The following is a 21,852-nucleotide window of genomic DNA, read 5'->3' as shown; positions in this document are numbered from 1 at the left end:
TTATTGCCACATCAAAAAATCTATTTGTGTCAAATCGTTCTCTACCATCACAAATCACAATTATGTCCAATAAATCGCTACGTTTTATTACAAAAATAGCATTTCAATAGTCACAAATCTGAATCACGCCATCCATACTTAAAGTACACATAAGTACTACACATCTTTTTCCACTGCCTCATCGAAAACACCTACATTATTTATTGGAATACACACATTTCTCAACTTAATGTCTGAAGCTTAACGTTCCTTTTCCTTGAAAGTATACGTTTATATCTCGGTTAAAGGGAAAAGTATGCTACGCCCTTGCCCTAAAGTGCAAGTCTCGTTACAGGGTTTTTTAGACAAACGACACTTAACCTTGCCACTCAACGCTAAAGTCCTTATTTGCTTAAACAAGGAAATGGCAACAGCTTGAAGGTAAAAGGAGAAAACTTACAATTTCACAGTGACAATCTTGATTTTTGTCTTTTGTTGCTTAGTTTTCCAGTCTCATGAGGGGCGAAGTCATCATTCGAAACGACTCGATAAGAGAAAGTGACAAGTGGGAATAGGACGACTTGAAACAAATGCCGCGTGAAGTTAAGGACGTCTACAAGCCCTGATTAAATACAAAAGATGTCTTAAAGTGACATTCCATTTCCAACTGCAGCTGCAATACTGTTCATTTTACTATGGAAATTGACAATGACAGCGACGCGTTTCCATAGTAAAATGAACAGTATTGCAGCTGCAGTTGGAAATGGAATGTCACTCTTAAGGTGACAGTCCACCACAGCAGCACGTTTCCAACGACAGCAGCACTACCATTCATTTTACTATGGAAATTGACAATAACACCGTTCGTAATACTAGTAGTGCAGCTGCGGTCAGAAATTGAATGTTACCCTTGTGTTGAAAATTATCAAACGGATCACAACATTCACAACCTTCCATTCATTCATATCGTTTTACGATATGATAAAACTGTAATCATCACGGTCAAATAATTAAGGATGACTCACGCTAGACCGCGGGCCTTGCCTGGGCCGAGGCGTCCGACATGTAATTTTCTATGACGGCTGATCGGTAATCACACTAATCACGTGGTGCTTTTAGGCCAAGAAATAAGAAGTTATAGAGGGAAATGCTAGGAACACAATATTTGACTCCGTAACTTTGTTTGGACTAGTTAGGAGGTGAACATATCAAAAGTCCCCGGCCGTAGCCCCGGTGCTGGGGGGGAGAGGGGGGAAAGAAGGTCTCATTTTTCGGTTTTTCACTAATATCTTGGAAACTATGCGTCTTAGCGACATGACTACTGAGACAAACCAAAAGCTGATAAAAATTGTTACAAGTTTTATTCAGTCAAGTTTTTCGATATCTTGAATAGTTTTTGAGATATCCGCTCTTGAAAGTTTATTTAGGGCTTTAAATTTTATCTTGATATCTACATTAGTGAAGCTGCTAGGCCGTGTTTGGTATCATTTTCGTATAAATCGGGGATGCTGAATTCATTTTTGGTATCACATTGATACCATTCCTAAGAAAAAACATATAAACTTTAAACAACTAACTTTTTTTTAAAATTCCTCTTCACGCTTAAACCGCTCAACCGATTTAATTGTAATTTGGTATACAGATATTTAGAGTCCCAAGACAGGACATAAGATACTTTTTATCTCAATAATCATCCTTTAAAGTTGTGAAATGGAGTATGGGGGGAATTCAACTTCATCGACGAAACTGAATTCCTGAGGTTCATACTGCTTAAGGTAAGGTTTGAAGTCATGTTAGGTATCATTTTCATCTAAATCACAGATGTATACCATCCTAAATTTCACCTAAACCGGTTCAGCGGTTACTGACTCCCCATACAAACTTCCACCCCACTTTTCACATCCTCAAAAGATGCTTTTGGTTATAAAAACTATCCTATGTCCTGTGTCGAGACTGAAACTATTTCTGTACCAAATTTCAACGAAATTGGTTCAGCGGTTTAAGCGTGAAGAGGGATTTTTAAAAATATATATTTTTTTTAATTTTGTTTTTACTTCGGAACAGTGTCAATGTGATACCATAAATGAATTCAGCACCCCCGATTTATACGAAAATGATACCAAACATGGCCTAACAGCATCACTGATGTAGATATCAAGATAACATTAAAATCCCTAAATAAACTTTCAAGAGCGTCTATCTCAAAAACTATTCAAGATATCGAAAAACTTGACTGGATAAAACTTGTAACTAATTTTATGAGCTTTCGGTTTGTCTTAGTAGTCATGTCGCTAAGATGCAAAGTTTCCAAGATATCAATGAAAAACCGAAAAATTCGACCTTCTTACCGCCCTCTACCCCGCAGCACCGGGGCTACAGCCGGGGACTTTTGATATGTTCACCTCCTAACTAGTCTAAACAAAGTTACGGAGTCAAAAATTGTGTTCCTAGCATTTCCCTCTACAACGTTTTTTGAGCATTCATTTCCTGACCTATTTCCTTAGAAAACGACGCGCCGGAAGCTCCGGCCCGGCCCGGCCCGGTCTAACGTGAGTCAACCTTTACTCTTTGTAGTTCTTCCCGTGTGAAAAAACTACCACACTCCGCGTTATTCCAATAATTTTCTATGGTTTATTTCGCGCATGTTGTGAAATAATTTACATACAGTCAACATCCCTAATATCCCTATCGGAAAAACATAAAATGAATCACAACCTCTGCTGTTACACTTTATAGGTCTCAAATCGCACTCGGGGGATCGGGTGAGGAGGATCGACACAGTTTCGCACTTAGACGTCTGATGACGTTTGGATTGACGGTACAACCTTTATTACTTACGTCTTGATGTTGTTAATCCCAGCCCGGAGGCTAATTTAAATTTACATTTTGACATCAAAATGATATCTAAATGATGTCATTTTGTCACTAAAAGTGAGATCAGATGGTTCACTCGAATGAATGTTCACTAATGAATTCATTTTTCACTTTTGGTTCATTTTACGTTCACACGTGTCACTTTGAGTGAATGATGAATAATAAAGAAAGGACACAAAATGAACCGTCTGATTTCACCTTAAATGGTTTTTTTTTTAGTATCTACGAGTAAATCCACGTGGGTCTCGCTCGGTCGCTCGTGCCCAATACCTACGGACAAGTATACATACGAGCGAAAATCACGCGAGAATGATGACTAAATGATATCAATTTGATACCATTTTGAAGTCAGAATGCAAGTATGAATTGGCCTCCAGAACTCAACAGTGCCTAGCTAACATGCCAGTCGTTTACGCTCCGTAGCGAACGAAACGCAACTATAACTCTCGCACTAATATGGTTGTTTTAGCGCAAGCGATTGTCACCTTGGCTACTTGGCTAGGCACCCGGGTCAGCTTATATGGACTTGACACAGTTGATCATGAATGTCTGATGTTGCACTGTAATGACTGTAGGTATAACCCTTATGACCTTCACTATAAGGTTGTTATTTAGTTTGACTCATCTGGTCTAGAAGATGACGCGGGCACGGCCCTCAACAGATCAGCTGAAGTTGACCTGACACAGTTCTTCGTATGAATGTCTGTAGACGTTTATTGCTTACACTTTAAGGTTGTTAATCGCACTCATCTGGTCTAGAAGATGACGCGGGCACGGCCCTCAACAGATCAGCTGAAGTTGACCTGACACAGTTCTTCGTATGAATGTCTGAAGACCATCCTATTTCTTACACTTTAAGGTTACTAATCGCACTCATCTGGCCTAGAGATGACGCGGGCACGGCGCTCAACAGATCAGCTGAGGTTGACCTGACACAGTTCTTCGTATGAATGTCTGAAGACTTTGGATTGTTCTTATTGCTTACAGTTTAAGGTTGTTAATCGCACTCATCTGGCCTAGATGATGATACGGGCACGGCCCTCAACAGATCAGCTGAAGTTGACACAGTTCTTCGTATAAATGTCTGAAGACTTTGGATTGTTAAAACCATCCTTATTGCTTACACTTTAAGGTTGTTAATCGCACTCATCTGGCCTAGATGATGACGCAGGCACGGCCCGCAACAGATCAGCTGAAGTAGACTTGACACAGTTGTTCATATGGATGTCTGAGGACACGTTGGAGTGGTGGTGCTCGCGGCGCCGCGGACAGCAGTGGCGGTGGGGCATGTCACCACATAGTGATCTGGGGACAATCGGGACATGTAAAATGATGTTGAGACCCTTGGTTATTGGAGTCCAGGTATTAGGGAACTGTTAAAGAGAGTCAGAGAATCTCAAAAGACTTTATAGTATGTCAGTCAATCAACGCATCTAAAGTAAGCTATGCTATACTATAGACCGACTGCTTAAATGAGTCCTCGCCTGCGCGGTACGGGGGCGCCGGGGTAGGACGACTAAGGGTAGCGGGGAAGGTGCGGGCGGCAGGCGTACGGCGGCGGCGCCTCATTTAAGCGGTCGGTCTATAGCAGCGGTCGGCAACCTTTTAGCAGCCAAGGGCCACATAGTAGTTAACGGAGGTGACGCGGGCTGTACTTTGTTAATATTTATGACTTTATGAGACATTGTCGTTTGTCACTATTACATACAAAATAGCCAAAGCGGCACTCGGGCCGCAAGTGACAGGTTCACGAGCCGCATGCGGCCCGCGGGCCGCAGGTTGCCGACGCTGGTCTATAGTATGTATTGTGTGTTTCAATACATTCTTTTTATTGAAGGAATAAGAGCGTATGCAAACATTTTTGAACACCTGACACATAGCATTCAAACTTTGTGTGCCACATGAAAGCTTTTCATATAACCGTATTTGCAAAACATAGTTAGGGCAAACTTGTTGCTTCCCTTCCATTGAGAGGAACAAAAAAGAGTTGGAGCATAGTAATATTTGGCGAAATACACCGACAATATCGAGGAAAATAATGGGCGGCTTTTTATTTTTTCTTTTATCGTCAGAATTTGATACAGTTTCGTAAAAGTATGGTATTTGAGTATTTCCGTAACTCAGCGGAAAGATATTTTGCCCAGACCTCGTTCATATTTTCAAACTGACGGCGCGGTTTGGAAAATGATTTAGAGATTCACTATATATCTGAAATAGTAAAGATATGGGACGTTCCAAGGTAAACGGTACCTTATGGCGGCTGGCGCTTACGCTATTATTAACGCCGCTCGAATATTCAGACCGGGCAATGGTACCTTTTGCCGCGGAACGTCACATATCTTTACTATTTTATTTCTAGTGAATCTCTAAATAATTACCCGAATCGCGCCGTGAATACCAAATTTTATCAAAATCTGATGATGATAAAAATAAACTTCAACAAAAAAACCCTCTTCAATCTGTTCTTATTCTTCTTGTTATGTCAAAACTGCGTATTTTTACTCAATATTCTTATTTGTACGGTTATACACGGAAACATCTGATATTGGAGCGGTTCCTCAAAAACACAATTTCGTTTTAATATTCTTCTAAAACCGAAGACAAATTGAAGAACGCAATATCGCTTCCCATCGATATTATCTATATCGGATTTTATAGACTAAGAGCTAGCCCCGAAAAATGGTACATGATAATACTTAATAGCAACGAAACTGATTTCGTTAGTCTGCTAGCCGTAGCCGTTTATCTGTAGAGATCAGAATGACAGGCAAGCAAATATTTTCTTTAAAAAAAAAAGGAATGTCAAAGTACGAAAAAAGTTCCGAAGTTGTCTTATGGGCATTTTCACTGAACTGTGTACTATTAACGGCTAGTTAGCAATCGTTACAAAACTGACGGTCAATGTCAAATCCCATACATTTTGTCAGTAATGTAACGGTTAGACGTTACTAAAACACGCTTTAAAGTACAAGTTAAAATGAAAATGCCCTTATCCATAGAAGGCGAGTCCTATATTTTATCATTAGAATAAACAATATTAAGCATTATTGCGGAAATCAAAATCGCGGACTTGGTACATACTACCTACTTGTTTCCCCAAATAGAAACGTCTAGCAATATTACATTCGAATTAAATACAGAATGCCACTTTATAATACTACACAAACCTAGAACTTTAAAACTTGTACTTGTGGCGAGGCTCCCCGCCACCACCATAACATATGTATCCGTAGTATATAGGTATAGGATAAGTTAGAGCCGACTGCGCTCGGCGCGTAAGATTAGTCTCATAGTAAACACCAACTAATGAACACGCATCTTTTAATTTATTTACCGTACCTTCTGATCCCATTAGTACCCAATTACATATACTTACATACATACGGTAAAGTGGTGACTCCCGACGTGTCTCAAGTGTTCCGCGCGCCAACTTAGAACTTTTGATTAAATCGGCTTCCGTACCTCGCATCACCATGACGCTGACGGAGGAAGTAACTCAAGACCAGCTGCAGCCCAACCAACAACCTGTCACCCAGCAGTTCCCGCAGCAGCTGACCGCCATCACCCTCTCGTCGCGCATCCCTGAGTTTTTGCGGCAACAGCCAAGGCTCTGGTTCCACCAGTTCGACGCCATAGTGGATCCACAAAAGGCAAGTGACCTTCATAAGAGTCAACTTTTAATTGCTAAGTTGGGGAGAGACGAGTTAAGGGACATTAGTGACATTTTAGAAAATATGCCTGAAACCAATAAGTTCGAAACAATTAAAGCCCGATTAATATCTGTGTATGAAGAGTCAGAGTCGAGGCAGTTAAATCAACTTTTGAACGAGATTGAGTTAGGAGATCAAAAGCCTTCGCAATTACTCAGACGTATGAGAGAGTTAGGTAAAACTCGCGTCCAAGACGACACATTAAAATTACTATTTGTCGGTCGTCTCCCTCAGTCAATACGTGCAGTGATAACGGCGTGTGACTCGGGGGAAGTAAAATTAGATACTTTAGCTGCGATGGCAGATAAAATAGTAGAAAGTACCAAACCATCGGAAATGGCCGCTATAGCATCATCTTCCACAACCTCTTTTAAATCCGATAACGACAAATTATTACGGGAAATAGCCAACCTAAAATTAGAAATACAGGCCATTACCAATAAATTAAACACGACAACGACTAGGAAATCGCGAGATCATGTCCGCCGCACGCGTTTTCAAAGAGATCCATCGCGAACACGTTCGAAAAGTAATAGCTCGAATAAAACCGCATTTATGTCCCAAGTAGCAAAACCAGGTGAATCTAATTATAAATGCTACTACCATTTCACCTACGGACAAGATGCTCGCAAATGCGGTGATCTTACTAATTGTCGTCATACTTCCGGGTCGGAAAACTAACTCTGACACCGGCACGCATATACCAAGTTGTCGGTGTCGAAAATACATACCGTTTATGCGTTACCGACCATAATACAGGCACGCGATTTTTGATAGACACTGGTGCTGATGTGTCTGTTTTAGCCGGAAAAAGGCAAAACACTCAGTCAGACTACACTTTATATGCTGCCAATGGCTCAAAAATTAAGACATACGGCGACAAAACTTTAGCAATTGATCTTGGCCTACGTCGTACATTTATTTGGAAATTTATATTAGCAGACGTCCAAAGATCAATCATAGGTGCCGACTTTCTAGTAGCTAACAAATTATTAGTAGATTTACATGGTAAGAAACTAATAGATAAAATTACTCTACTATCACGAGCTGCTAGCATCTGCAAAGATGTCGAGCCAACAACTATTCGGTCAATTGACGTCAATAATGAGTATCACAAATTATTAGAGAAATTCCCTGACATCACTAAAAAAGAGAATTTCAAATTAAATCCGAAACATGAGGTCCAACATCACATTTATACAACTGGTCCTCCAGTTTACGAAAAAGCACGCCCACTTAATCCAAAAAAATACAAATTAGCCAAAGCCGAATTCGAAAGAATGACGCAATTAGGCATTTGTAGACCATCTAATAGCCCTTGGGCAAATCCACTTGTGTGTGTCGATAAAAAGGACGGAAAGGAAACAAGACCTTGCGGTGATTATCGTAGGTTAAACGCACAAACAATTCCTGACCGTTATCCATTACCAAGACTTTTAGACTTTACATACACACTTAAAGGTAAATCAATATTTTCCAAAATCGATGTGCGCAAAGCCTACCATAATATACCCATGGCACCAGAGGATATTCCAAAAACAGCTGTAATCACGCCTTTTGGATTATTCGAGTATACTAGGATGAATTTTGGCTTACGTAACGCAGCGCAGGATTTCCAGAGGTTAATCAACACTGTACTCAAAAACCTCGATTTTGCATTCGCATACTTAGACGACATAATTATTAGCTCCGAGTCAAAAGAACAACACATTAAACACTTAGAGTTAGTCCTAGAACGACTCAACGACTACGGACTTACCATAAACACTAATAAATGCGAATTTGGGAAATCGGAATTAATTTTTCTCGGCTATCATATTAGTAAGGAAGGTATCAAACCAAGCGAAGAAAAAACGCAACTCATTTCAAACTTTCCCCTACCAAAAACAGTCGAGGAACTCCGGCGATTTCTAGGAATGATGAATTTCTATAGGCAAAGCATTCCAAAAGCCGCTGAAATTCAAGCACCATTAAACGCTTACTTACATAATGCTAGAAAAAACGACAAAACTAAAATTACATGGTCTGAAAGTGCATTAGAAGCGTTCAGCCAATGTAAGAAAAGCATTAATGAAGCTTTAGTTTTGTCACATCCGGAAGTGTCCGCACCCCTAGTTCTAATGACTGATGCTTCCGGAAACTGCGTAGGTGGCGCCTTACATCAACAGATAGGTGATAAATTAGAACCCCTAGCTTTCTTTTCAAAAAAACTTACCGAAACCCAATGTAGGTACAGTACTTTCGACAGAGAGTTATTAGCTATTTACATGGCTATAAGGCATTTTCGTCACATGGTAGAAGGCAAAGAATTAACTGTATTAACAGACCACAAACCATTAACATTCGCACTTACAAAAAAGGTCTCACCTTCAGATTCACCTAGACGCCTCAGACAATTAGACTTTATATCTCAATTTTGTGACAAAATCCAATACATCGAAGGTGATAGAAACACAGTAGCCGACGCCTTATCGAGGATAAATGAAATATCAATACCTAGTTTAATCGATTATAAATCGTTAGCCGAAGCACAAGAAAATGACGCTGAATTACAGAATCTGAAAACCCAAAATAATCTACAATTTAAATTAATCACAATGCCAGAATCCGGGATAAAAATAACTTGCGAAACATCAACTGATAACATCCGACCTTACTTACCATTACGTTTCAGAGAACTTGCGATTAAAACAATTCACAACGTGAGTCACCCCGGCATCTCTGCTACAAGGCATGCGGTTAAAAATAGATATTTCTGGCCTAGCATGAACACAGATATCAAAAATATTGTAAAATGTTGTATTCCGTGTCAGAAGTCAAAAATTCAGAGACATACCATCACACCAATAGGCGAGTTCGACAACGCTTCACGTTTCGAACATGTGCATATTGACATTATAGGTCCGTTGCCGCTATCTAACGATTTCAGATATTGCGTCACAATAATAGATAGGGTAACAAAATGGCCTGAAGTGATCCCTACAAAGGATATAACAGCCGAAACGGTTGCTAAAGTGTTCGTAGAACACTGGATAGCTCGTTTCGGTTGCCCCAAGCGAATCACTTCAGACCAAGGCCGACAATTCGAGTCCGATTTATTTACGCAATTGTTAAAAAGACTCGGCATCGAACGTGTTCGTACAACAGCGTACAATCCGAAAGCGAACGGCATGATCGAGAGATTTCATAGGACATTAAAGGCCGCCATTATCGCCAAATGTAAAGATAATACACAATGGTCACAGGAACTACCTTTAATCTTACTAGGTTTACGCTCAGCCATAAAGGAAGACCTAGGTTTTAGCCCATCTCAATTCTTATACGGCACAAACCTTAGATTACCAGGAGATTTATTTACCAAACATAATACAAACATAAATACTAATGAATATGTGAATAATCTCGCTCACATCCTCTCATCCGTTCCGAGTATTGCGAACGCTACTGGTTCTCACAACAAAAACAACATCTTCATACACAAGGACTTAAACTCTTGTACACATGTATTCCTGCGTAACGAAGCTCGAAAGTCCTTAGTACCTGCGTACGAAGGTCCATTTCAAGTTTTATCTCGCCATCCAAAGTTCTTTGTTATCACAGTCAACAATAAACATGTCACTGTGTCACTTGACCGTCTCAAGCCGGCTTATCTTTTGATGGCCGACGATATGACGGTTACGAGCTCCAGCGTTCAACGAAGTGATACAGTAGCCGCATCTCCGGGTGTCATAACATCACCAACACCGACACCGCAGCGGAATGACACTAATGGCACCACTTCAACCGAACCGCTGGTGAGAACAAGATCCGGTCGCACGGTAAAGAAGACCGTGCGATTCAACATTTAGCATTCCATCACTCACAGTCTACATCAGTACATATTCGGACGTCGAGCTGTACACATCCACTCTCAACCAAACATGGGGAACCCACCAAGCAAAACAATGATCGTGGCCCAGAATGGTGTCGCGTCGGACACCAAGCTGAGGACATCGGAGAAGGAGGACACATCAGGAGACAACACAAACTTTAAGATGTCTCTCGCAGCCGTGGTGCTGGTCAGCGCCTTAATAACGCTAGCCACCCTATACATTGGCTGGCGTTACTGCAAACAACGCATTAGAGCAACAGTGGACTATCGTATAGAGAAAACCATAAGAAAAAGGACCGCAGCCGCCGTGCAAACCGGCGCTATTGGAGCGCCGCCGCCGAAACAACAAACAATCAACCATGTGATAGTGTAAATAGTGTAAATACTTAGTGCAAACGTAAGATAGTGAAGTAAAAAGTGCGGGCCGGATTTTTAGCAATAGTTTTTTCTAGATTTTTCTAAGGGCGGAGGACTGTGGCGAGGCTCCCCGCCACCACCATAACATATGTATCCGTAGTATATAGGTATAGGATAAGTTAGAGCCGACTGCGCTCGGCGCGTAAGATTAGTCTCATAGTAAACACCAACTAATGAACACGCATCTTTTAATTTATTTACCGTACCTTCTGATCCCATTAGTACCCAATTACATATACTTACTTACATACGGTAAATACTCTTCTAAACTTTTACTATTATTTTGTAACAACTTGTTTTTACCACCGTGCAATAAACGATTATGATTATGATTATCGGACCTCCATAGATGAACAGCTTCCAAGAACTTTCCAGGAAACGATAGTATAGCAAACTATTTCGCTGCTCTCGAAATCGTGATCCATTTTCCGAGGTTAGCTCTCCGTCTATATGGTATCTTAATCCTTTGAAGGCCTAAGCGGTTGACGGTTCCCTGCAAATCCTTTTATGTCCTTTATTTCCTTTTACGAGACTGTAAATGTCCGGGAATTGGGTAATCCTGACTGTAACAGGCCGTTGTTACGCGAGTCTCGGCTGTTATGATAGAATACTTTTGATGTAATCGTTGTTTAAGTGCTAATTTTTTATTTTTTTTAGAGAATATTTTAGGATATACCGGGTGTGGCCTGTAACACGAGCGAATAATTACCTAAAACATAAATTGTACTCCTCAAACGGTGAAACTTTTGTTCAACAACTTTTAAAAATTATGAACTATTTAGACTCCCTATTTTTCATACAAAATAAACGGGTCTATATTGGGTTGCATAATAATTGATTGTCCTAATGTAATGTTACGCATAAAACTCATTTCGCATAATTGTTATTGTGCTGGAAATATTAACATTTCTGAAAAATTATAACACAAACCTAACCTAACCTACCCTATTCTATACAACCTATGCAAAATATTTTAGAAAATACTTTCCGTTTCAGCTGGAGAAAAAATATGCGAAAAGAGTTTTATGCGTAACATTACATTATGACAATCAATTATTATGCGACGAGATAGGATCCCAAAATAAACATTATCTTCAATGGACGCCATCGCCACGCCATATCATTGTGATTGATGTTGCTTGTCACGCCTTAAACAACAGAATTCGCAATAAATTGCGTCTTAGAATAAACTTTAAAGTGTATTAAAAATCAAACCACAAGCTACCTATTTTTAATAGTCGCTGAACAAATGTTGGTCAGTATGAGGAGTACAGCCTACAGTTTAATTTTTTGCTCATATTACAGGCCACACCCGGTATATCATTTTACTAGCCCTCTTATGCATGGGCCTCAAACTATCTCCATACGGGATTTCATCTAAATTGATTCAGCGGTTTAAGGACGACTCACGCCAGACCGGGACCGGAGCAAAGCCGGAACTTCCGGCGCTTCGTTTTCTGTGGAAAGCACCACGTGATCACCGATCAGCCGTCGTAGAAAATGACATGGACGCTTCGGCCCAGGCACGGCCCGGTCTAGCGTGAGTCATCCTTAAGGAGCGAGAAAAAGGACCTGGAAGTGGGTTAGGCACCGTTCGCATTGAGACTACACCATGTGGACTGCAGCAGTATTATAGCTAGATAGATATTCCTGCCGACTGAATTACTGCCGCGAATGTAAAAATCTAATGATGCTGCCTGGATTTTTGACATTTGCGGCCGCAATGTCGGCAGTAAAGTCGCGCTGCAATACTGCTGCAGTAATACTGGTGTATCCGAACGGTACCCTTATCGGCATGACATTGGACGCTCATAAAGAGAGGAGTTACAGAAGGAATACAATTTCAGGATGATATAATGGAAACTAAGGGCCACCACTGCGTCTCCCGAGCGTCGGCGTCTACTCAACTCTATGGCTGCTGCTCGACGCAACGTTAGCGCAACTGCGCAGCGACGCCATTTTCCATAGCGCTGACTAGCACCAAAGCTCAAAAGACGTGGGGTCTCTCTAATTGCCCCCCCACATCTAGCGTCTTTCGAGCGTCGGCGTCTGGTCGGCGCTATAGAAAATGACGTCGCTGCGCAGTTGTGTCGACGTTGCGTCGACGTTGCGTCGAGCAGCGGCCATAGAGTTGTAGACGCCGACGCTCAAATGACGCTAGATGTGGGGCTCTCTAAGACTAATGAGTAGGTAAACACATTGGGTGGGGACTGACCTACAGCAAGAGTCCAGCGTCTTGCGGAACGCGGCGCGGAAGTCGCGGTTGAAGTACGCGTAGATGAGCGGGTTCAGCGCAGAGTTGAAGTAGCCCACCCAGAACATTCCCGCTACCACGGCTGGGGGGGAGGGGCACGCTGGACCGCAGAGCGCTGTTATTAAGTACCTGTTGGAGAATAATCATTATCAAAACATATAGGGGGGCTCGGGGGTCCACGTAGGGGGCCTCGGGGGCTCCACAAGGCGCTCAACAAGGGAGGCCACAGGTGACACTAGCGCAGGCAGCTTTCTCGCGCAAAGATTGGCCATAGCAATCCAGCGCGGGAACGCTGTCTTCGTGATGGGCACCCTACCAAGGGCGCAACATTTTGATAGGTATTTTAATTTTTCAGCTTTAGCTATCTATAGTCAATTTTAGTTTACATTCATTGTAAGTATAACACTTATTATATAATAGATGAGTTTTTGCTAAAATAAATATATCTGCAACTCCAGAAGTGTTACATGCGCGTTGCCGACCCTTTAAAAAAACCCGTAGTACACTCCTTTTTTGAACAACCCTATACTGTAGCCCCTTGAGAAAACCTCATGGCTCCTCTACACGATGGGCCAACGGCGGCCACTCCAAGGGACGTATTTATGCGTTATAGGGAGCAAGTGACATTGCTATCTCATTCTACCGCATGGCTGCGTCCCTTGGAGTGGCCGGCGCTGGCCCATCGTGTAGAGGAGCCATCAGCAAACTTACCATAAAAAGAAAGGTAGCCAGCAAGCCAAGAACGCAGACATGATAATGCCCAGAGTCCTGGCCGCTTTCCTCTCCCTCTTCATCTTGTTGCTGCAAGCGGGCTGCATCTGTATGCTCTGTCTCTCTCGCATCACCTCGCCCATGGAGATGCCATTGATCTGCAGGTGCTTGTCCAGAAGGAGGGCTGCTACTTTACTCCTGTTGGACAAAAGATAATATGAGACTAAAGCACAGTTCAGGGTCGAATCATGCTATCCCTTTCGGCTATTTAGGGTTGTCAAAATTCAAGTGATTATCTTATCTGTGGTCGTGCACGCACAAGGAAGTCAAGTGGTGCCAACCCTAATAATTGCTCGGAGCAATGCTGAGCCGAGCCGAGCCGAGTTAGGCCGAAGTCAGGAGTTTCACACCCGGTACTAGGTACAGAAGATTTACTCTCTAACAAAACGCGTCTGTTACGTTTAGGGCATATACTTATGACCGCTAGGTGGCGACAGCGCCACGAGCTTGTGGCTAGCCACCAAAATTGGTGTGGGATGTACATGTAGCTGTTGCAAAGCGACGAAATCGCGGAGTGAGCCACGCCTGGCTAAAGTAGAAATAGTACCTACATTTCACCGACACGATCCATTTCCTTGACTTCTATACATCAAAGTTTTAAGCATTAGTGACGCTACGATGGATGTGATAAATATCTCTGGTCAGTCATTTTTTTTAAAGAATCGCGCTATGTTTTATGGAATACTGAAGATTCAAAAAAATTTGACCGCTGCAGTAAAAGCAACTGATTTTCGACTTGATTTTTGAGATACACTCAACAGCAAAATCAGCAGGCGAAATCTCCAAAATTATGTGCACACAATTCTGTTGTGAAGAAAACCTTTGTGTACAACTCAAGGTACAGTCGCCATCAGATATATCGGAGCGGCCAAGGTGATCACAAATATCTGAGAACGCCTCTATTGTCAAGGCGTTAGAGTGCGTGGTCAGATATTGTGAACACCTTGGCCGCTACGATATATCTGATGGCGACTGTACCCAGGTGCACTATCCAACAAAATGAGCCAAGCGTAAATTGTAACGAATAACCCTGCAAAATCGGTATTATTACAAAAATATAGGACGCCATGTCAAGGACACATCATTAACTTTATACATTTATACATACTTTACTTGATGGTTATAGGAGCTGTATTCCAATTGCTTACAGAGCGACCTCACGCGAGTAGAACAATCGTGAACTATGGGCCCGATTCGGATTTTGAAATAGATATCTATTAGATATCTTTTAGACATCACCAAGATACGATAACGATATGTTTAAGATCTAACCTGTCAAATTTGACATTTGCACGATTCTGGAGATACTCTTGAACGATTTCCACAGGATATGACTTAGAGATCGAATTCACATCTAATAGATATCTTACTCGATCTAACGTAAAAGTGACATTGGTTGCCCGAATTGCGCTGCAAAAGAGAACTAGTTGATATCTAAACTATACCGTATCTAGAATGGATCTAGTACGTGTCGTCTCTTGTGAATATCTTGAAGTTCGAATATGGTAGTATGTCAGGCGTGGCTCACTCCGCGATTTCGTCACTTTGCAACAGGTAGCTACAAGTACATCTGTCCCACACCAATTTTGGTGACTAGCCATAAGCCGCGCGTGGCGCTGTCACCACCTAGCGGTCATATCTGTCCTAATCGTAACAGACGCGTTTTGTTAGAGAGTGAATACTCTGTACCTAGTACTATTATTTATTCCTATGGCTACCACAAGTTTGACACTGACATAAACACTGCATCTCACTCGTGAACTGACAGAATATAAAATTATACAGACAAAGCTCTTAGAGTTAGACCAAAATAAGCCTGCAAAGATTCTGATAGTATACGCAATGCAGTTGACACGACATAATATCATAGACGTTTGACATTTAAAATAACACTTGCACTGCGTATGCTATCAAAATCGTTGCAGACTTATGTTGGGCTAACACTAAGCGCGTCGTCTATATATATTCGTATATATTTTATCCGTCTCTTAGTTAGTCCCTCGTCTCCTGGGTTTGTCAAGCTTTAGGAATAACCCATGGTCGTAACAAAGTTATAATAGTTTGTTGTTCCAACTTCCTACGTAACCCTAATAATGTTGTTACGATAGAGCCACCCCACACTAGCGTCATTCGAGCGTCGGCGTCTAGTCAGCGCTATGGAAAATGGCGTCGCTGCGCAGTTGCGTCAACGTTGCATCGAGCAGCAGCCAGTTGACTAGACGCCGACGCTCGAGAACCGCTAGTGTGGGGTGGCCCCATAGACTAGGAATCCTCTAGACCGAGTTTAGAGCAATTATTTCATGCAACCGATGATGCCAAAAATGCAGGGGTGCGCGGGACGAGGTGAGCGAAGTCCCGTGCCGTGATTGGTCCGTTCAAAGACTCGGACGTCACACAAAGACACTTTCGACTCGAACATAGAGTAAAATTACCGTATGCGTGGCAGAGGGGATAGCGCGACTATGCTCAGTCTGGAGGATGTTTTGTCTGTGGACGGCCCATAACATCTTAACAAAAATAATAGTGTGTAGAGAGTTACCGTCATGGTAAATTATGTAGACAGTACAGTCAACAACAGAGCAGAGCAGGCAAAGTGTCAAAAATATGTATACCTTTGGCTTACTGGATTCAGAGTACACCAGCATTACTGCTGAAGTACCTATTGCAGCGCGACAATACTGCCGACAATATCAACATCGATGTTGCTGCCTGGATTTTTTACATTTGCGGTAGCAATACAGTCGGCAGTAATATTGCGCCTTTACTGTGACAAGTGGTACAAAAATCTAAATCCTTAACTGTATGTACAGTTCGTTTTTTTTAGCATTAGAAATAAGGTAAACAATCTTGATGTGTCTTGTAATTGAAAAACACATTTTAAAAATAAGTTACGGCAAATATGTAACAATTTATGAATCTAATACGATCATTTATATTCTTCTGCTTTCATAAGTAATAGTTACTGATTTTTAAAAAGCGTTTTTCAATTAACAGACATGACAAGATCGCTTACCTTCTTGCAAGTTCTTTCTAATGCTAAAAAAACGAACTATAGTGTATCTCTACATTTTAGCGGCAAATGGAGACTTGGACTATGTTTTACTCGGTATGCATTTACCATTTCTGCTTACATTTACCATTTCCCAGACATCAAGATTCAATGTAACTGCCTAATCCGTTCCCAAACATGATTTTACCAAGCCGTTTTAGACCTAAACTCTTAGATAAAAGAGCTTAAAATTGATTGATATTTACTTGTGCTTCATCTAAACAATATCCTTTTAAAATACACTACCTGAATGCGTAATAGGGTTACCCTACATTTTGTAGGGAAGTATCATAGATCATATTGTAACAACAAATACACTAGGCCCACTTGCACCATCCCACTAACCCGGGGTTAAGCTGGTAAACCGTTAAACCATTGTCAAATTGTACTGGTAACCATGGTAACTCCAGGTTTAATCAGTTAACCGGGGTTAATGGAGTGGTGCATGAGGGTCTAAATATGTTAATTTTTAAAACAAGGAAAGGGTTTCGTGTTTATATGGAATATGTTTTAGTTTGTTCGATTTATCCGAGAGATGTCGTTGATACTAATGCAGAAGACAAATAAATAACTTATGTAAGTACTAAATACATCTATAAATAATACTAAATTAAAACTAACAACCCTAAATATATCTAAAATAAAACAAAGAATATAAAAACTACTCAAAGAGGCCTCCCCGCGCAACCCCCGGCGCAAAGGTGCCCATCACACTCGCAGAATAGGTAACGGTAGTATAATTATGTTGAAACTTGTATAAACGTGGGGAATTGGAATGGAAGTAGCTCATCACCTGCCTCGCGTTGTCCCGACATTTTGCCACGGCTCATGGGAGCCTGGAGTCCGCTTGGCAACTAATCCCAAGTATTGGCGTAGGCTCTAGTTTTTACGAAAGCGACTGCCATCTGACCTTCCAACCCAGAGGGTAGTCATTACTACCCTCTGGGTTGGAAATTGGGGCAGAACGGATGTACTTTTAGCTACCCGTACATCCATTGAAGTAGCTCGTATAAGAATAATATTCGTTTAGTTGATTATTATTTGACAGGTTAAGTCCTTGTTTGCTATTACATTTATTTTATTTATACAGAAGTGTTACTGTAAATACGTCTTTACCTAAGCTTCAACTTACTCTTACGCACATGCATCCATTGATAATATACATGTAATTTGGTACTACGTCAAAAAATTACAATAATGGGTAGGTATGCGAGAAAGTTGTAATATTAACCAGTTTTATTCAACATTTTTCCTTCATGAAACTCGTGTCCAATACATTTCAAAGCAACAATTTCATAAATGGAGGAAAACTGGAAACTCCAACATATTTTAGTAACGTTATTTTGCCCAAAGCTTCAATAGAAATCAGATTTAAAAAAAAATATTTTGCAACATACAAAGCAAAGCCAGTATCGGGTTGGGTGTCAAAGTGTTCCAAACTAGGTACTCCAGTGATCAAAAATTGGGTGCATTTTTTATTTTTGTTACAGTGAATCCTCTGTAACATAATCTGTAGCAACGTAAACGTTATGGTACCGTCCTGATTACATTTTGATGTAGGGTGCACGGCAGTGCGCGGGCCAAGTCGTTATGCTGATATAAGGCATCGTAAAGATTAAGTGTGCTCGCGTCTCTACATAGTGTAATAAATCTTTGAGAGCTCTTTACAATGGACTAAATGTATGTCTTCTTTGTTGCCAATATGATGACAATAAAAATAACATTAAGGTGGCACGTTATACAATACTTTATACTCTCGCGTTTTGTACACATATTTAATTGCTCAAACGGGTCTACGGGTTTACGGGTATAAATATCGCGGTAGACCCATTTGTGTAATTAAATATACATACCTACATATAAGGTGACACGTTTATAGAGAATTGTCATTTTATTTAAAGATGCATTTTAACCCCCAACCCAAAAAGAGGGGTGTTATGTTTGACGCCAATGTAGTAGTAGTAGTAGTACACTTTATTGCACAGAACAAGTACATAATACAGAGAGAATACAATAAATGTGTACAAAGGCGAACTTATCCCGTTAAGGGATCTCTTCCAGCTAACCTTTAAGTAACTCTTTAAGTAACTTTAATGTCTGTCTGTCTGTGGCATCGCAGCTCTCCAACGGATGGCCTGATTTCGATGCGAATTTTCGCACTGCAGCATTGACGTGGGCAATGTCACTGTCAATCTGTTTGATAAACTGAGGGCGGAATGACAGTTCTAATCAGGACTGCAGATTGGAACCGACAGCTGCGCAATTTATCAAGAAAATCGACAGTAACATCGCTCGCGTCAACGCTGCGGAGTAATAATTATGTACGGTATACAGGATGTTACTGACCATCAGGCTTTAAATCCAGGGCTCGATTCTACTCGCTAAACTGAGCTACTTTTATTATGGCACCAATCCCGAAATCCCTAAAAAAATTTTTATGGTTTCATACATTTTATCTGATCAGATGTCGACGTTTCTATGGATAAGCCAAAAAAAATTCCCCGATTTTAGGGTTGGTCCCATAGTAAAAGTAGCTCAGTTTTGCGAATAAAATCAAGCGCTGGAATTAAAGCCCCATGGTCAGACACATACTGTAGGAAGGACGACAATCTCTTATGGCAGAACTGTTGCAAAAGTGACCAGCTTTCAGCTTTAAAATAATACTCGTAGTTCGAAATCTCTCCGTTGGCACTAGTTGCTAGGGCAGAACAAGGTCATGACATGAACCATAGATATAGAGATGAAATGCGGAGGGGCAACAAATAATCCGACCAAATTACGTACCTACGTTGTTTTTGGTATATGGTCGTAATTTTGTCGCATTTCGCATGTTCTCTCCCTCACGGGCGCACGGGCGCACATCTATATAAAATACAAGGTCTATCTGCGGTACCTATTCGAACTTCAAGATATGCACAAGAGACGACACGTACTAGATCCATTCTAGATACGTTATAGTTTAGATATCAACTAGTTCTCTTTTGCAGCGCAATTCGGGCAACCAATGTCACTTTTACGTTAGATAGAGTAAGATATCTATTAGATGTGAATTGGATCTCTAAGTCATATCCTGTGGAAATCGTTCAAGAGTATCTCCAGAATCGCGCAAATTTCAAATTTGACAGGTTAGATCTTTAACATATCGTTATCGTATCTTGGTGATGTCTAAAAGATATCTAATAGATGTCTATTTCAAAATCCGAATCGGGCCCTATGACATTTCATTAGGAGCGTTTCGCGAGTGAAGTTTTGACCCGACTTTGACCATCATTTCTGACTTTTGTATTTCTTTAATGCAATAGGTCCCATATAGACATTTGATCCTAAAAACCGGGGAAGTGCGAGTCGGACTCGCGCACGAAGGGTTCCGTACCTAATGCATATGCAAAAAAAAAAAGATAAAAAAACAAAAAAAAAACGGTCACCCATCCAAGTACTGACCACTCCCGACGTTGCCTAACTTTGGTCAAAAATCACGTTTGTTGTATGGGAGCCCCATTGAAATCTTTATTTTATTCTGTTTTTAGTATTTGTTGTTATAGCGGCAACAGAAATACATCATCTGTGAAAATTTCAACTGTCTAGCTATCACGGTTCGTGAGATACAGCCTGGTGACAGACGGACGGACGGACGGACGGACGGACAGCGAAGTCTTAGTAATAGGGTCCCGTTTTACCCTTTGGGTACGGAACCCTAATACTAGGTCTATCTGCGGTATTCGAACTTCAAGATATTCACAAGAGACGACACGTGCTAGATCCATTCTAGATGCGTTATAGTTTAGATATCAACTAGTTCTCTTTTGCAGCGCAATTCGGGCAACCAATGTCACTTTTACGTTAGATAGAGTAAGATATCTATTAGATGTGAATTGGATCTCTAAGTCATATCCTGTGGAAATCGTTCAAGAGTATCTCCAGAATCGCGCAAATGTCAAATTTGACAGGTTAGATCTTAAACATATCGTTACCGTATCTTGGTGATGTCTAAAAGATATCTAATAGATGTCTATTTCAAAATCCGAATCGGGCCCTATGACATTTCATTAGGAGCGTTTCGCGAGTGAAGTTTTGACCCGACTTTGACCATCATTTCTGACTTTTGTATTTCTTTAATGCCCATATAGACATTTGATCCTAAAAACAAACTCGATTGATATCATATAAATGGAAATTTGTCGTCCAGCCTATTGAAAGAGATTTCAAAATGAGTTTCTGCTTTTATTGTATTAAGCGCGGCAGCCTACGTCTGCTAATTCGGGTCACGTATACCTATAGTTCGTTTTTTTTAGCATTAGAAAGAACTTGCAAGAAGGTAAGCGATCTTGACATGTCTTTTAATTGAAAAACGCTTTTTAAAATTCAAAAACTATTACTTATGAAAGCAGAAGAATATAAATGATCGTATTAGATTCATAATTGTTACATATTTGCCGTAACTTATTTTTAAAATGTGTTTTTCAATTAAAAGACACATCAAGATTGTTTACCTAATTTCTAATGCTAAAAAAAACGAACTATAGGGTTACCAGATGACAGGAATTTTCCTGACATGTCAGGAATTTTGGTCTTTTGTCAGGAATGGGGACGGAACATGAAAATGTCAGGATTTTTTTTAATTGATAGACTTTTTTATAAGGACCTTTTTCTTTACTTAAATTAATCCAAAAGCATTGTAAAAAAAAATGAGATCCACTCAACTTATCAATAACTTCGTAATTATTAATTAACAAATCTTTACTCATGCATACATACATAGATGTTTTAGAAATCTAATTGTACCGCGTCGACGGCAAGCATATGAATGCCAGGAAAAATATTCGGAAATCAGGATTTTTGTCAGGAAATTCTAAATTTGTATCTGGTAACCCTACGTATACCTGCACAGTGTAAAAAGCAACAGTGGTCCGACCGCCTTTGACGTGTA

The 21,852-nt window shown here is 40.7% G+C and overlaps 1 protein-coding gene across 1 annotated transcript in view; it reads right to left on the bottom strand.

Annotated features, from left to right (window-relative positions):
• Positions 1-3,339: 3,339 nt before the first annotated feature.
• Positions 3,340-21,852, bottom strand: part of LOC134675185 (octopamine receptor beta-1R-like) — a 41,590-nt gene continuing 23,077 nt past the window's right edge. Inside the window, exons 2-4 of the mRNA XM_063533384.1 lie at positions 13,817-14,014; positions 13,067-13,234; positions 3,340-4,158 (exon numbers count right to left, since the gene is read on the bottom strand). Coding sequence (XP_063389454.1) covers positions 3,990-4,158; positions 13,067-13,234; positions 13,817-14,014 — 535 coding nt within the window. The 3' untranslated portion in view covers positions 3,340-3,989. The remainder of the gene's footprint in view (positions 4,159-13,066; positions 13,235-13,816; positions 14,015-21,852) is intronic.

Source organism: Cydia fagiglandana, chromosome 21 (genome assembly GCF_963556715.1).
Source record: "Cydia fagiglandana chromosome 21, ilCydFagi1.1, whole genome shotgun sequence".
Classification (NCBI taxonomy): Eukaryota; Metazoa; Arthropoda; class Insecta; order Lepidoptera; family Tortricidae; genus Cydia; species Cydia fagiglandana.
Note: the sequence above shows the minus strand (reverse complement) of the source record. Positions and strands in the feature narration are given on the sequence as shown.